The sequence below is a fragment of the Leuciscus leuciscus genome (assembly GCF_965113295.1).
Source record: "Leuciscus leuciscus genome assembly, chromosome: 5".
NCBI classification, from domain to species: Eukaryota; Metazoa; Chordata; class Actinopteri; order Cypriniformes; family Leuciscidae; genus Leuciscus; species Leuciscus leuciscus.
The window spans coordinates 39,223,600-39,239,547 of NC_138729.1; the positions used below are offsets into that span (position 1 = coordinate 39,223,600).

Sequence of the window (15,948 nt, forward strand, 5' to 3'; positions counted from 1 at the left end):
TGAGAGAGATGATTGTGAGAGTGTGTATGTGTGTCTGCATTCAACAAGAGAGTCAGTCTGATAAATCTGGCACTGCATACACAGACATGGCTTGTATGGTCAGTTTACACACACTCACTCACATAGGAAATAAGGAGCTGAGGAAATCTGGGTCGCTGTTAGTCAGCCGTATCCAGCTCAGTGCTGTGAGCTTTCAGTTTTGGGTGATGCCAAGGCTGAAAACGTGGAAGAATTTCACAATTACAGACACCTGCAGATAGCTTTTCTCTTAGAAGAGCATGTTTCAAGAATAAAGAACATAAACACATTGAAACATCAATATTGATGAACATGTTTTCTTTATATGAGTCAGTCAGTTCTTAGAAGCATAAAGGACAGCTTGTGTTATCTGAAGCACTCCAGAGACAGACTCCACACAGTCAACAGCAGTGATCAAACAGATCAGAGGATTAAAATAGAAAAAAATATTCTCCTTAATATATGGACAAGACAAAATAGATAAACACGTACGTGAAAATAATAGAATCATAATAGCATAATAATCACGAAACTGCAAGAACCTCAGTAGGGGTAAATTCGGAGGGGAAAAAAATTGGATTGTTTACACATGCAGTGCAGTGTGTTTGGTAAAGACCTCAAGTTAACAGCTTGCTGAGATAACCTTTATTCGACATAAAATATTAATATTCTGTTAAACAATTCAGGCAGAAGCACCTTACACTCGTTTATCGACACCTCTTGCTTTTCGACAGATTCGTACTTTAACACTATATGACTAGCATGCCGGTGTGGGATAGTAATGGTCCGGACCTGTGGGCTGCTGTACGTGAACTTTACATTTTTCAGCTCGCGCGCGGTAAAACGTTTGGTCCGAGCGCACAAATGGAGAAGGGATTTGTGGCTGAATATAGGAGGTTTAAACGACGTCTTTGAAGTGGACGGTTCCCAGGGTCTCGTGCCGATTTTTCTTGAGCTGTATGCGGACTGCGCACGCGGGTCCGCAGTGGCGGGTTGCGCGCGTGCGTTTGCGCGTACGCGGGTGCTGCTGTTGTAATTTCACGTCACATCAAGTTTGATCAGCGGTCCGATTGGATGATCTACAGCGCTGTCCTGAATTGAGGAGCTCTTGTGCTTGTTTGCTCGTATTCGGCTCTCGTCCTGTAGCCCGAATGCACCTATCCGGCATCGCGTGAGGGAGTCGGTGCACATCTGGAGGATTTTGTTGTCGCCCTCGCGCCCGGTCTGGATGTTGCGCGCGAGCTGAAGAATTCTAGAGGTCGGAGACAAAATGCGGCGCCGAGCGCACGCGAGCGTCCTGCTCCTGCCGTGGCTTGTGCTGCAAACGCAGGCAGGCTTTCCAAACCAGATCAATATCGGTAAGTGATTTGATTATTTATTGCTCAAAACATAAAACATTTCCCCTTGTACACGTGCTGATCCTCATCTACCTGCTGCATCACCCACATATTCTTAATTCGAGAAGTTTGCACCTCTTGCGCCAAACAGAGTGTGAATTATATGAATGGCACTACTACTATCCCTCACTCGAACAAGTGTAAATTCAGGTAGATGTTCTTAACTCATCTGATTCTGATCTCACATACAGGTGGTCTCTTCATGCGCTCCACGGTTCAGGAACACAGCGCGTTCCGCTTCGCCGTTCAGCTCTACAACACCAATCAGAACGTCACTGAGAAACCCTTTCACCTGAATTATAACGTGGACAATCTGGAGTCGTCCAATAGCTTCTCAGTCACGCACGCGTGTGAGTCTATGCTCTTTTTTTCCTTCATGCAATTCTGCACCTGTTCTCCTTTAAGTGTTCTTAACGATACACTTCATATATATATCATCATAGACATTATAGGAAGACTTAGAAAAGACTTGTTCCTGCGCTCTTTGAGAATAAAAGCTCCTATTCTCACCAAAGATGTAGGCTTGGTTTGCAAGGACATATTGTGAGGAGGCAGGAGACAACCCTCAGATTCTAATTTCTAAAACAAACAGAAACAATTCAAGCAATGAGTCACAGGACCTTGATCATTTTCACAATGTAGGTGTTGAGAAAATTCAATTGCGTGGATGTCTCATAGTACATGCATGTTTCCATAATTTCTCAGCCCACACCATATAAATAAGACTGTTGATCTGTCCTGTTTCTGATATCTAACAGTATGTCACTGAATCCTATACCGTTTTACCTGTTGTTACAAACTTTAAAGTTCATTGCATGCATTAAGTATGCATTCTTTTCTTTTTTTTTAATCAAGTGTTCTTCTTCTTTCTAGTCTAGCTAGGGGACTAGATGTCAAAAAGCGTCAGCGTTCGTTATGAAGCGCTGCCCCCACACAACTGCTATAAAGACACATGCTCTTTTTTTCTCTTTTAAACGTTTTCTCCAGTGAATTCATAAAATAAAACACAACCAAATATAAACTGTCATATTTAGTCCTTAAACACAGAGAAAATGTTCAAATGAGAAAAATGGAGCATGTGTAGTGAAAATGTATAATTTTGTTGGAGATGACAAAAAGATAATGTTTTAATTTCCAATAATGAAGTTATTTATTTGTAGTTATTATTATTTTGATATCAAGAAAAAGAAAATAAAGCGAGTGAAAAAGAAGGAAAAAGAACAAATAAAGACTGATAGTGTGAGAAGTTAGCAAAGAAGAGGAATGGAGAGAATAAAATGTGAAAAACTCTTCTGTGGCACAAGCCTCAGGTCTTTATAATGGAGAGATAAAGAAAAAGGGAGAAGGACTGCGAGAGAAAGAGCGATGATGATGAGTGCAGGCTGACATTTGCACACGTGCCCAAACCAGTGCAAGGGTTAGTGCCCTGCAGTGTGCGTGTGTGTGTGCGTGTGTGAGAGTGAGAGAGCTTTACCATCATTATAAAATGCCTGTTTACAGCTGCTGTCATTACCATTTTGTGTCTCTGACTGGCCTGGCTGCTCATCTGAGCGTGTCTATGTGAGAGACAGTGTTTGTGAGCTTTTGGTTTCCTCTCTTATGGTGTTATTGCTGCAGTCATTGATCTTTCTTCACTGCATTAACACACACACACACACACACACACACTGCTCCAGGCATCAGGTTGGCCCATTGGACAAAAAAAATGACCGGGCTTTTAAAAACATAAATAAAAAGATTTTCCAAGGCGAGACATATGCACATACCTCTAATACTCTGAAGGTGATTTTAAAGTTTAATGAATAAACTGTGGAGATGCTCTTAAAGCTTAAAGTACATATCCAGGAATAACATGACAGGAATGACAAAGTGCTTTAACAGTGATGCAAGAAGGGTTGATAAATAGAGACAGACACTTATTTTTCTCTCTGGGGTGGTGTTTGAATCAGAGCACACTAACTTTTGTATGCAGTGCTTTTATTATTAGTCAGGTGAGCCGGTTTTAGCTCAGACCAGTCGCTCAGTGTTGTGAGTGCGATTTGTGCGTCAAACGGATCCTGCGAGAAAAGGTTATGACAGCATACGTATGCAGTGACCCTGCTGTTTTAATTGAGGCAATCTGTGTAGTGAAGAGAAAACGGTAGGGGTCAGAGGGTTTGTAAACATGTTATTTTTCACTCTTTTGCTCTCTCTCTCTCCCTCCCTTTCTACTTTCTGTCTTCTCATCATTTTTTTCCTTATTGCTCCCTGAAGCGTTCGAGAGACGGATGAAAAGAAGGGCAGAAAGGTAGTAAGCAGATGTAACCTGCTTGCTCAGAAAAACAAATGAAGGAGAGAGAGACATGTAATCATTACCTTGTCTCTGTATAATTTCTGCACCACTAGTGTCGCCAAAGAGAATTGCAAAAATAACGACGGCATGAAATTGAAATCCACCCTATCTATTTTCTAAGTGCATGTTATTCATTTTACTGAACGAAATGCATTTCATAAAAAAAAAATCTGAAAAAAACAACCAAAATGGCTTGATCTTCTGGTGCAGTGTCACAACTTCTCTCTGGTCGGATTTCTAGTGTCTGACTTCTATAAAATAATTTTGTCCTCATAAACTGCCCACTTTCTTACAATCAGTTTTGTTTTTCCTTTTGATAATCCGTTTCGCTAATATGTAGTACATCACAATACGTAATAAAATATTTAGGGTGCTCTGATTGATCTGCGACCAATCGCTATCGGCCGATAATGGTAAACCTCTAAATTTGCCGATCTCGTAAACCGATCTCATGCTGACTCGCTCCTGCCGTCAGAGGTATGGCATGACGTGCAGTGGCACCGTCTCAATCTCTGTCCAGCGCGGGTAAAATAATTATTAGATTAGATTCAACTTTATTGTTATTGTGCAGAGTACTAGTACAGAGCCAATTAAACACAGCCAGAAGTGCAATCAGTAAATATGTGTGTGTATATATATATATATATATATATATAAAAATCTAAACATATATATAAAATATATATATAAATACATCTAAACATATATATATAAAATAAACTTATTATAGGAGTGCAAGGCTTCAGGCTTCCATTTGTGCGCTCGGACCAAACGTTTTATCGCGTGCGAGGAGAAAAATTGAAAGTTCACTTACAGCAGCCCACAGGCCTGGACCATTACTATCCCATGTCTTTTTTTTGTGTGTGTGAATTCAATTCAGCGTTTGAAATCAGGCTTGTGCTGTGTGTAAGCTAAATGTGCAACAAAATTGCCCCATTGTAAAAACAAAAATGCACTGCATGTTCAAATATGTAGGTGAGATAATTATAATTTAGAAAAATGTCTAAACAATTACCCCTCCCCCCGCAAATAACCCCCATTTCTCATATTTTTTGGGGGGAGAACACAATGCAAATGGCCACAGATATACTGTGCACCAATAGTTGTTATCAAACAGGTTTTTCAAACACTCAAAGCCTCATCTGTAATTGGTCAGACAAACAGAAAGTCCCGCCACATCATTGGCCTGAGCAAACAAGCTGAGCAATGTTTTGATTGCACCACAGAGCCACAGTGTTTACACTTTTCAGGAAAATCAACCTACACTTAGTTATAGATGACTGTATATTAAGCTGAGTAAGAAGAACGTATTGTAACAAAAAAGTACACTCTTCAGCTTTAAGGACTAAAATGAGAGAGTGAGTAAGAACTGAATGTGTCTTTCTGAACTGCAGTGATCGTTTGGTTTGTTCTATCATGGTGAGAGCTGCTTTCCACTGAGGCACAATCAATATAGAAAGAGGACAGGACAGGACCACATTCACACTCACACACACTGACTAAAACATATACCCCTACACACAAATACACACTAAAACATATACCCACACAAAAACAGCACTCAGTTTGTGTGTAGATATGATGTGTATGGTTATCTTTCTTCTTTGGACTCATTTAATGAATAGCCTATCCAGTTGGTGAATGCCTACTGCTATAGTATTCTCTCTTAGCAAACTTTGTCAATCACAAATAATTACATTATATTATAATACAGCAGGCTACTGTATATCATATATATTATTAACCAAACTAAACACCAGCTTTAAATACATTTAGTGTGAAGGTAGATTATATCAATATTGCTTTATTCTGTCATGTAACACTTCCTCAGGATTTAGCAGATTTGCAGTGGCCACTGAGGCTAAATGTGGAAACGTTCATGTGTAGAGTCCATTCAGGACTCGATTGAACAATTACTAAAACATCCAATAGTGTCAGCAAAAAATATAGGCTATGTGTCTCACTGATCATTGTCCAAGTGCTCTGATTGTTTTTTTGTGAAAAGATCCCAATAGTTAATCAGTATTAAAAGTCAAATCATGGCGGGCACCATACAGCCTCCGCCACCTACTGGACTGGAGTGTGAAGTGATGGGTGGTGCACAGGAAAGCAATGGCAGCCACCACAATTTTAGTGGATTAAGATTCTGCTCATTATAAAAACACATTTTGACTGACTGCTATTTTATTTAAATATTGAGGATGTTTCCCCTTCAGTGTCTTTGGTGGGTATGGCTCTATGTATAGGCCTACATGTGTGTGTGTGTGTTTGTATGTAGTGAGTGTTTGCAAAGGTTTTCTTTATTGTTGTTGCTGTTGTTTTTTTGCTGTACGAAAGCTCTCTATTGTGTATGAATATATTTTCTGTGCTGCATGATCATTTGAGCATTATTTTTTTCAAGCGTAGGCTGTGTATGTGTGTGTTTATCTCTGTGTGATGATTTTTAACCTCTGGGCTCTCTGAGTAATTTGACATTTGCTTGTATTTTCTTCATTTTCTCCCTCATGCTTACATGCCACATAATTCTTTTGCCTTGCTTTTTTTGTTTGTATGTCTTCTGGAAACATTTGGGAACATTTGCCCCGTTTGGTCCTTTTCCTAGAATCAACTAACCTCTAATCCTTCCGTAGTCCCTTATTCTCTCATATTCTCTTCTTTTCAAGAGGCAGGTGTTTGTGTAAGGCAAAACATAATTTGCTTTGGGAAACAAATAGTAAAAATGTACTCTTTCTGGAGAACATATGGTTGTAAATATTCAGTTAATTAGATAGCAAAAGCTGAATTAATGCTTAACACTGACTTTTCTAAGGATTCATTCATGGTTTGGGTCGTGGAGACGTCAGTGAACAGCTACATGGTTGCTAGATTTAGAAACATTTGCAGTTTATCTTTAAATAATTTAGATGACAACTGCATTTAGGGTATTTTAAAATAAATAAATAACAAGACATTTGATTTGGATTTGAGAAGAATGTACGCCATATTGCAATACATGCAGTCTGTGAAATCAAATATGATGTCAAAATCTCTCCATTTTAACAGGCTATTGTCTCTTCAGGTTTTTTTTAAAGACATACTCAGACACACACATACAAGTACATGTACTCAGTAGGGAGTGTCATAATACAAATCAAAATTCTTGTAAGTTTGTGTGTTTAATGTTTGTTTATTTTAAAATGTACTGACTGATGCTTCCATCTCTCTTTTGGTCTGGCAGTCTGTTCTCAGTTCTCCAGGGGTGTGTATGCAATATTTGGATTCTATGACAGGAGGTCAATGAACACATTGACATCGTTCTGCGGCGCTCTGCACACCTCCTTCATCACTCCATCTTTTCCCACGGACACAGATGTGCAGTTTGTCATGCAGATGAGGCCGAGCCTCCGGGGGGCGCTGCTCAGCTTGCTAGCCCATTACAAATGGGAGAAATTTGTCTACCTGTATGACACTGATAGAGGTGAGTAAACACACACACACACACACACACACACACACACACACACACACACCTGAACACTATTCAAACAAGTTTTCGAACACTAGGAATAGTTCACCCAAAAATGAAAACGCAATAACACAAAAGAAGATATTTTGAGAAATGTGTTGTTGTTTTTTATTCTATGGAAGTCAGTGCTCACCAAAACTGTTTGATTACCAACATTCTTCAACATGTCTTCTTTTGTGTTCTGCAGAAGAAAGAAAGTCATACAGAAGGTGGTATGACATTTTTTGGGTGAACTATACCTTTAAAGTTGTAATGAAATGGAGTAGCGACAGATCTTTTCTTCCATATTGTGACGCCGAGTCAGCATCTTTAAATAGCTTATTGAATGTAACAGCATATTGAAAAATTACAAAAAAAAATCCATGGTTGGGATCTCTACATCGGTAGTCAAAAACACATTCAACTGAATTTCTTTTGTAGTGTAGATGCTCATGTGGTTAAATGTGTTCAAACTGATACAAAAGACTACCTACTAACCTAATACATAATCAAGGGTAGTGTAGGGTAATATGGGTAATATGAAGGGTAATGAGAAGTGTTGTGAGTGTTGCACCAAAACAAGCATTTCAAACTTTGTGGTGTAGAAACAAAAGTGGTGTAGAATGTGTCAAAATAAGAGGTGAGTGTCTCAATGAAAAGAGATGCATTTAAAACGCATTTTAATATCAGGTGTAAACAGTAATGCGTGTGATTGGATGACTGAAAAAGCATCTTAATACCAGGTGGAAACTGGGCCTATAGAATACCAAGTCTGTCAGGGACATGCACTGACATTTTGGGTGGCAAGTGCTCAAGTGAAAAAAAAGGCACCCCTTGTATAATTACTTATAAAATGTAAAGTGTCAAATTGTTGATTAGTTACACTATTTATTACCATACACTATAGGGCTGTTATACCAATTAATTTAAATCAGTATCAACAAAATCCATCTTACCATTTATCAACCATGTACACTGCAATTACAATTGCCCAAATAATGTCATGAGATTAATGTTCTAAATATAACATTTTGAATATAGAAATATGAAATGATGGGGAAAAAAATTAAATGGTGGCAAGTCGTAATAAGTGAATCATAGAATGATTCATTCAACTAATTCGTTCAAACCGGCTGATTCTTTCATGAAGATTCTTTCAAGTGTTCACTTTATGAATGGGTCATTGAATATTTGACTCAGCCGATTCATTCAATAACGGTGAATCATTCAAGAACGAAACACCGCTGTGTGTTACTGGGAGACGCAACTTTTCTGCTTAGTTTGGCAAAAAACACTTGTCTGTGTAAGAGCTATCACTCTTTTCGTTTGTAAAATAATGTCTCTATAAATGAGAAAATAATCAACTTATTGTTTATTGAACTGTTGTATAAAATAAATATCACATTTTGCAATCGTGCTGATATAAGAAAATAGCACTCTTGCTAGTGTGATATTTTCTTCACAATATTATGTTATAAACACAAAATACAAGAACTCATACAAGGGCAATTCATATCTTGAATTTTGGGTGCATTTTTATTTATTCTAGTGGTATTTCTGACCTTGTATGACTCTATTTTACATCAACGGTAGACTATCTTGCGCTTAAGCTTAAAGGGGCAAAATATATTTGCCCATGTGATGTCACAGGTCACCCAATATCAAAACAAGCCATTTTTTGATCTTGAATAAATAAATGCTTTCTTTATAAGGAGGACATTTTAAGCTATGAAACTTTGAGGATGCTTTATTGGTACAAATACCTCTTATTTGATAAGGCATATTTGATTTCTCATGTCATGACCCCTTTAATGGAGGGCTATTGGCTAAGTTAGGCTGGCTGTATTGAGATGTTTAAATAGTGGTTTAATTTCACAGTGGTGACAAACAGTGCCGAGGTTTAGCGCAGACACGATCGTTACCTGGCTGTCACCAATGAAGCAGATCCGGGAGACGTGGATGCTGCTCGCCTGCTCTGCAGAGCGCTGTGGTGACTGTGACGAGGGATGTCGGAGAGGGGGAGGGGCTCGTGCGGTCTCACAGAATTATTAAGAATAAGTTGTCGGGCACATGCTGAGAATTGATGCCATGGGCCAAATTGAAACAAAAACTAAAATATAAAATAAAATAAAAAGTGTCTAGTCAGAGGCCAAAATGGCAGGTGCTTGAGCACCACTTAGTATTTGACCTATACAACGCATCAGGCACGTGCACAGATAGACCATCTGTGCATGTGCCTGATGCGTTGTATAGGTCTAATGTCTGCTTTTGTTCACACAAATATTAGAAATCAGATTTTGGCTTGCAAATTACAGCTAAAGCAGTAGACATCACTCCTCATATCAGGTATTGTGACAGCAGAGTCAAACACTGGTATAATTGAGGACCGTTTTCCTCTCTGTTTGTGTTCCAAATCACCTGATGGGCTTACAGCCAACAATCACACATTTTTTTCCTTGCTTGTTTACTCTGAAGAGAGTGCTTACAGGGACAGTTTAAGATAACGAGAGAGACTTTGTTATGTTTACTCCAGGGATCCTCCTTAATGGATTAAACCCATCATACTAATGCACAGAATATTTGGAGTAACTGTGTACTTACAGCTAGAAGTTAATGGAATTTTGTTTGGACCTGCACTTCTTAATACTATAGGCGGCAAAATTCAGAGACCTCATTGATCATGTGAACTAATTTGTACAAAAGGTCAGATTTTCTTCCATTGAAGCACAAGATCATGCTCTTTGGAATCAGATCATTCTCAAATCATGATATACAGTGAAGACAGTCTCAATCTGTTACCACCCTTGAAATCATCCACTACACTCAGCAGGAAGTTGTGCTGGTAGTGCCAAACTTTAAATGGCTTTACATCACCACAGGGCTCTTGGATCTGTTAAATATGCTAAACAGTGACGATTAAAAAAAATCTGCATGAGATTGGAGCCTTGGCTTGATGGTTCACATAAACATTCAGAGACATCGAGTTGTGATGTTCAGATGGGTGCCGCAATATTTGGCAGAGATGCTCAATAAATAATTCAAAAGGCCAAGTATATAATTTGGAAAATTAATCTGTCAGAGGTTAAGAGATATTTAATGAAGGACTGTAAAAGATTTTGTCCATACAGTGGTTAGCAAGACCCTCTTAATTGCTAATGAGGAGCAATGTTTAATTAACTCATAAACCTTTGCAGGTCTGAGCGCTGCTATCACATGGCACGTGCCCTTCCTCTTAATAACATGTATGACTTAAAGATTTGAAGTGCTTGTGTGTATGTATGTCATTTGAATTCTCACCTCTCTGCAAGCTGTCAGTCTGGATTAATTGGTCACTGCTAAACAGCCTTGCGGTCTGGCACTCTAGGACGTATGCTAATTAAAATAGTGATTGAGTGTATGTGTGCGCGTGTTGTCCTATAATAAATGTGGTCGTGGGGCTAAAAACGAGATCAAATAGATCAGGGCTGATTTGTGTCCTGTGTGTGTGTGTATGGCCTTGAGTTGGAGGTTATAAAGGGTGTTATTGCTTTTGTGTTTGCTTTGAATCCTTTAACAGGTTAAGTTGGTATGTTGTCTATTAATACAGAAAATAATCTATCTATCTATCTATCTATCTATCTATCTATCTATCTATCTATCTATCTATCTATCTATCTATCTATCTATCTATCTGTCAGAAGATATGTAAATATGTTTTATTTTTTGCACCACTTTCCTTAGTGATGTTTTTTTCTTCTCTTGAATACATATAGGATGGAAAGACTTTTCCCCCAAAATGTTTACGGTAATCATAGCTTATATCAGAGCAAACAAAACCCTCACTCGCTGAGGCAGGGGGCCTATCCAGGGGTCTAATATGTTCTGCAGTGGATCTGATGTATTACAGAACACCTGATCAGTTGCGTAAAATATATGATCTGCATTGGATCTGATCTATAGTGTAACGTATCAGAGAAATACATGAATGAAGGCCAAAAACACACCTGCACAAACATATGCATAAAATATGTGCGTTCTGCCATTGCATTAGTATCATTGGTGCAGAGTTGCTGTAATTACATTCACCATTTCTCTTTCTCAGCCTTCCCTCCTTTCATCCCTTCAGATTTGCACTGCATCAGCAGTTCCTGTGTGTTCTCAAACCAGGAAGAGAAATGAAGCAGTACTTGCTCCATCATTCTGGCCCAATTCTGCCCTGTTACTACATCTGCACAGGCCCGGTGTAGCAGTGTTTTTCACACCATGAATTATTCTCTCTTTTTCTCTCAGGGTTTTCCATCCTACAGGCCATCATGGAATCCGCAGTGATGAATAATTGGCAGGTGACGGCGCGTTCAGTGGGGAACATAGTGGATCCGCTGGAATACCGACGCATTGTTGAAGAAATGGATCGTCGGCAGGAGAAACGCTTCCTTATTGACTGTGAGGTTGAACGCATTAACAGTATTCTAGAGCAGGTAAATAAAAACACATCATTTCATCTGCCGGCCTGTGAGTCTGTTTACAGTGACTGTCTGTCTATCATAGTGGTAGATCAGGAAAAGTTATCAGTCTTGTGGTATCGATCAATACCTTTCCAAAATTCAACTGTCGTTAGCGAATAAGGTGATAAAAATAGTGTGTGTGAAAGCGTGAGTGTGTTTGTCTAAGTAGGGCACAGCGTCCTATAACAAGGGAACAGTGAGAAAACTAAAAATACTCCCTTTCCTCTCATCCAAAAATACAGCTCTCAAAGGTACTGTTACATTCTCCGATTCTGTTTGTCTCTTTCACTTATTCTTTCTCTTTCAGTTTTTTTTACCCTCTGTCTATATTTTCCTGTTTTTTTCCCCCACACACTCATATGCATTGAAACAGAGTAGAAAAGAATGTGTGTGCGTGTGTGTCACTAGGAGGTCACAGAGATAATGAAATCCACAAGTAGATCAATCAGTGCTCAGAGCTCGGCGCTTTCAGCAGACTGGCTGTCTGTTGTTATTTGTAAATCAATAGCTGTGTGTGTGTGTGGTTGTGGTTGGGTCATACCTTTATGTTGTGCTGGCACAGCACTAAAAATTTTAATATTGCCAATGTATTCAAGCGCTGCAACTTTGTAGAACAATAAATAATAACACAAGTCCTGTGATGTGTGGGAATATGCATTGTAACAGCTCCACAGTTCCCAACAGGTTCAAGCAGGACAATGGAGACAGTTCATTCATATCTGATTACGTAACAATGGGCACTACTGACCTGATTGGTTCAGTGAAAAAACATTTTAAATCTATCTATCCATCTATCTGTGTATATACATTTTTCCTAACATAAATGTTGTGGTAGTTACACTTGACATTTTTCATTTAAAATAAAGTATTTTTTTAAATATTTGGCTTTATTTGTAATTTCAAATATTCCATGACGTGGCAGAAACTATTACCCATAAAATGACAATAAAAGACCTTGTCACTCATGGCCCGTGACTTTTCCCTAGTATTCAGCTATACTAATAATAAAAAGAAAGACACCATTATTTTTCCCCAGTACACTTTTTCCCCCCCCAATTATTTACTAATAATAAAAAGAAAAACGCAAGCAAACTTTTCCTTTCCTCCGCTGGGACTGCAAAGTGCCCATAGTTACAGAATCATCCTTCTGCAGTTAAGGCTTTTGCATTTTGTTTCCAATTTCACCTATTCATTGGTTTTGATATCATGTCCACATAAACTATCAGACATAATGCTGGATGACACTCTTCCATTCTTTTATTTCCAGGTTGTGATCTCAGGAAAGAACGGTCGAGGATATCATTACATCCTGGCTAATCTTGTGAGAAAATACACACACATGCAAAGAGCTCTTATTTCCTAACCTTCTGTGAGTGACCTTTCACTTTTGACTATTGGCCATTGCTCTCTGCAGGGGTTCTCTAACATGAGTTTGGATAAGGTGTTTTCAGGCGGAGCAAATATTACCGGATTCCAAATTATAAATTCTGATAGTCCGATTGTGCAGCAGTTTCTCCAGCGCTGGGAGCGGCTCGATGAGAGAGAGTTCCCTGAGTCTAGAAACACTCCCCTGAAGGTCTCTCTCTATATTTCTATGCTTATTTATGTGCATTTGTGATGTGTTTATTTGGGAGTGTGCCACTTGTGAATATGCTTGTATGTGTAATTTATGATAACATATTTTGATGAGTTTAATGTAGCAATCATGCAGTAGTTTTATTAATCATCTCTTTTTTGTTGTTTCTTGCCTATGTTGCTGAAATTCTCCCATACTGCACCTTTATTTAATAGAATATGAGCACTCATTTAGTCAAAATGCAGTGTATTGAAAAAACTGCTAGACTTTAGTGTGGTTCTCTTTCTATACTGATGTTTCCATGGATGCAAACCGTTTGTCTGTTTGTTGTCATGTTTAGTATACATCTGCACTGACACACGATGCCATCCTGGTGATCGCTGAGGCATTTCGGTATTTGAGACGTCAGCGCGTTGATATTTCCCGTCGAGGGAGTGCAGGCGACTGCCTTGCCAACCCGGCCGTACCATGGAGCCAAGGAATCGACATTGAAAGAGCTCTCAAAATGGTAGGAGCGGTCCACAAAGGGCCTCAGACAGAGAGCTGAGAGACTTCTTCGAAGAGTTAGAACAACAGCAACATTCACATTTTTTACTGTAAATGAATGTTCACTACTGTTTAGATATGCATTTACATTTGTTGAAATAGTTTGTGTTTATTTTCACCTGTATGGTTAAATGATACCTATTATTACCTTTTAATAATGTTGTTTCATGCTTTTCTTTTCTTTTACTTTTGCTTGTTATTTTGTGGGTGTTACTGTTCCTGTGTGCTTTCCTTCTGCAGGTTCAGGTTCAGGGTATGACGGGAAATATTCAGTTCGACTCCTTTGGACGGCGATCAAATTACACCATTGATGTTTATGAAATGAAACCGGGAGGAGCCAAAAAGGTTAGTGGCTCTGGAAGGGCAGTTTCTATAAATTCACACAATATTAATGTCACAGTGAAGCCACAAGTCATTTTAGAACATTTAGCAGTGCTGAAAATGAGACTATATATATTTATACACTTACCGGCCACTATATTAGGTACACCTTGCTAGTACCTTTTTGCCTTCAGAACTGTCTTATTTTATCGTGGCATAGATTCAACAAGGTGCTGGGATTCCTCAGAGATTTTGGTCCATATTAACATGATAGCATCACGCATTTGCTGGAGATTTGTCGGCTGCACATCCATGATGCAAATCTCTCGTTCCACCACATCACAAAGGTGCTCTAATGGATTGAGATCTGGTGACTGTGGAGGCCATTTGAGAATAGTGAACTCATTGTCATGTTCAAGAAACCAGTTTGAGATGAGCTTTGTTACATGGTGCGTTTTCCTGCTGGAAATAGCTGTCAGAAGATGGGTACACTGTGGTCATAAAGGGAAGGACATGGTCAGCATCAGCTTCAAGGTTTGACGTGTTGTCCATTCAGTGATGCTCTTCTGCTTACCTTGGTTGCCTGCAGCCATATCACCCTGTAACCCAAGACTGGTTGCCTACTGTTGCTAAGCAGGGTTGAGCGTGGTCAGTACCTGGAAAAAACTAGGTTGCTGTTGGAAGAGGTGTTAGTGAGGCCAGCAGGGGGTGCTCAACCTGTGGTCTGTGTGGGTCCTAATACCCCAGTATAGTGATGGGGATTGGGGACACTATACTGTAAAAAAGCACCATTGGCCTCTGTCCATCATCATGGCCTCCTAATCATCCCCGGCCCATATATACTGATTGGCTTCATCACTCTGTCTCCTCTCCACCAATACGCTGGTGTGTGGTGGGCATTCTGGCACAATATGGCTTCCGTTGCATCATCCAGGTGGATGCTGCACATTAGTGGTAGTTGAGGAGATTCCTCCCTTCCATATGTAAAGCGTTTTGAGTGACGAGAAAAGCCATATATTAATGTATGACCTCTGGCATCAACAAGGCATTTTCTCCCACAGAACTGCCGCTCACTGGATAGTTTCTTTTTTTTGGACCATTCTCTGTAATCCCTAGATATGGTTGTGTGCGAAAATCCCAATAGATCAGCAGTTTCTGAAATACTCAGAATAGCCTGTCTGACACCAACAACCATGCCACGTTCAAAGTCACTTAAATCATCTTTCTTCCCCCCATCTGATGCTCAGTTCGAACTTCAGCAGATCGTATTGACCATGTCTGCCATGCCAGTTGCTGTCATGTAATTGGCTAATTAGATACTTGCGTTAACTAGCAGTTGAAAGGGTGGCCGATGAGAATGAATACTGTATATACATTTTTTTCTGCTTCAAAAACAGAAAAACAGTCATTATTAACTCTTTCCCCGCCATCGATGGAATTTTCCGTCATATTTGACAGGACGATTCCCGCTATTGATGGAACTTTCCGGCAATCCGTGTTTTCACTGTTTTATATTAGGGGGTGCTGTTAAGCATCTTCTGAAAGAGTACAAAATCTCAGGATCAAAACACATGCGAAAAAGAAGCAGAAACAAGTGATAAAAGCACTGCTTATGCACATGTAGTCTTTGACAAAAATGTGATTTTTTTGTTTTTTTTAGCTTTTTGTTCAAAATGTTGCTTACCCACATAAAAAAAAAAAAGAAAAAAAAAAGAATACGTGAAGCTAGAATAAAAAAGAATTGTTTAAAAGCAGAGGCTTTGTTCTTTCTTTTGATATTGCATGTTCAA

The 15,948-nt window shown here is 39.1% G+C and overlaps 1 protein-coding gene across 8 annotated transcripts in view; it reads left to right on the plus strand.

Moving 5' to 3' along the window:
• The first annotated feature begins 500 nt into the window (after positions 1-500).
• gria3a (glutamate receptor, ionotropic, AMPA 3a) overlaps positions 501-15,948 on the plus strand; it is a 38,829-nt gene continuing 23,381 nt past the window's right edge. For 4 of the 8 annotated variants that reach the window (XR_014205866.1, XM_082168712.1, XM_082168713.1 and 1 more), the window contains exons 1-8: positions 503-1,376; positions 1,607-1,765; positions 6,965-7,204; positions 11,501-11,688; positions 12,983-13,036; positions 13,130-13,291; positions 13,632-13,799; positions 14,078-14,182. Coding sequence is in view for 6 of the 8 variants with exons in the window: in XM_082168712.1 (XP_082024838.1) it covers positions 1,289-1,376; positions 1,607-1,765; positions 6,965-7,204; positions 11,501-11,688; positions 12,983-13,036; positions 13,130-13,291; positions 13,632-13,799; positions 14,078-14,182 (1,164 nt within the window). In the remaining 2 variants the exon portion in view is untranslated. Of the gene's footprint in view, positions 1,377-1,606; positions 1,766-6,964; positions 7,205-11,500; positions 11,689-12,982; positions 13,037-13,129; positions 13,292-13,631; positions 13,800-14,077; positions 14,183-15,948 lie in introns of all 8 variants that reach the window. The other 4 variants (XR_014205865.1, XM_082168710.1, XM_082168709.1 and 1 more) reach the window with 3 other exon arrangements.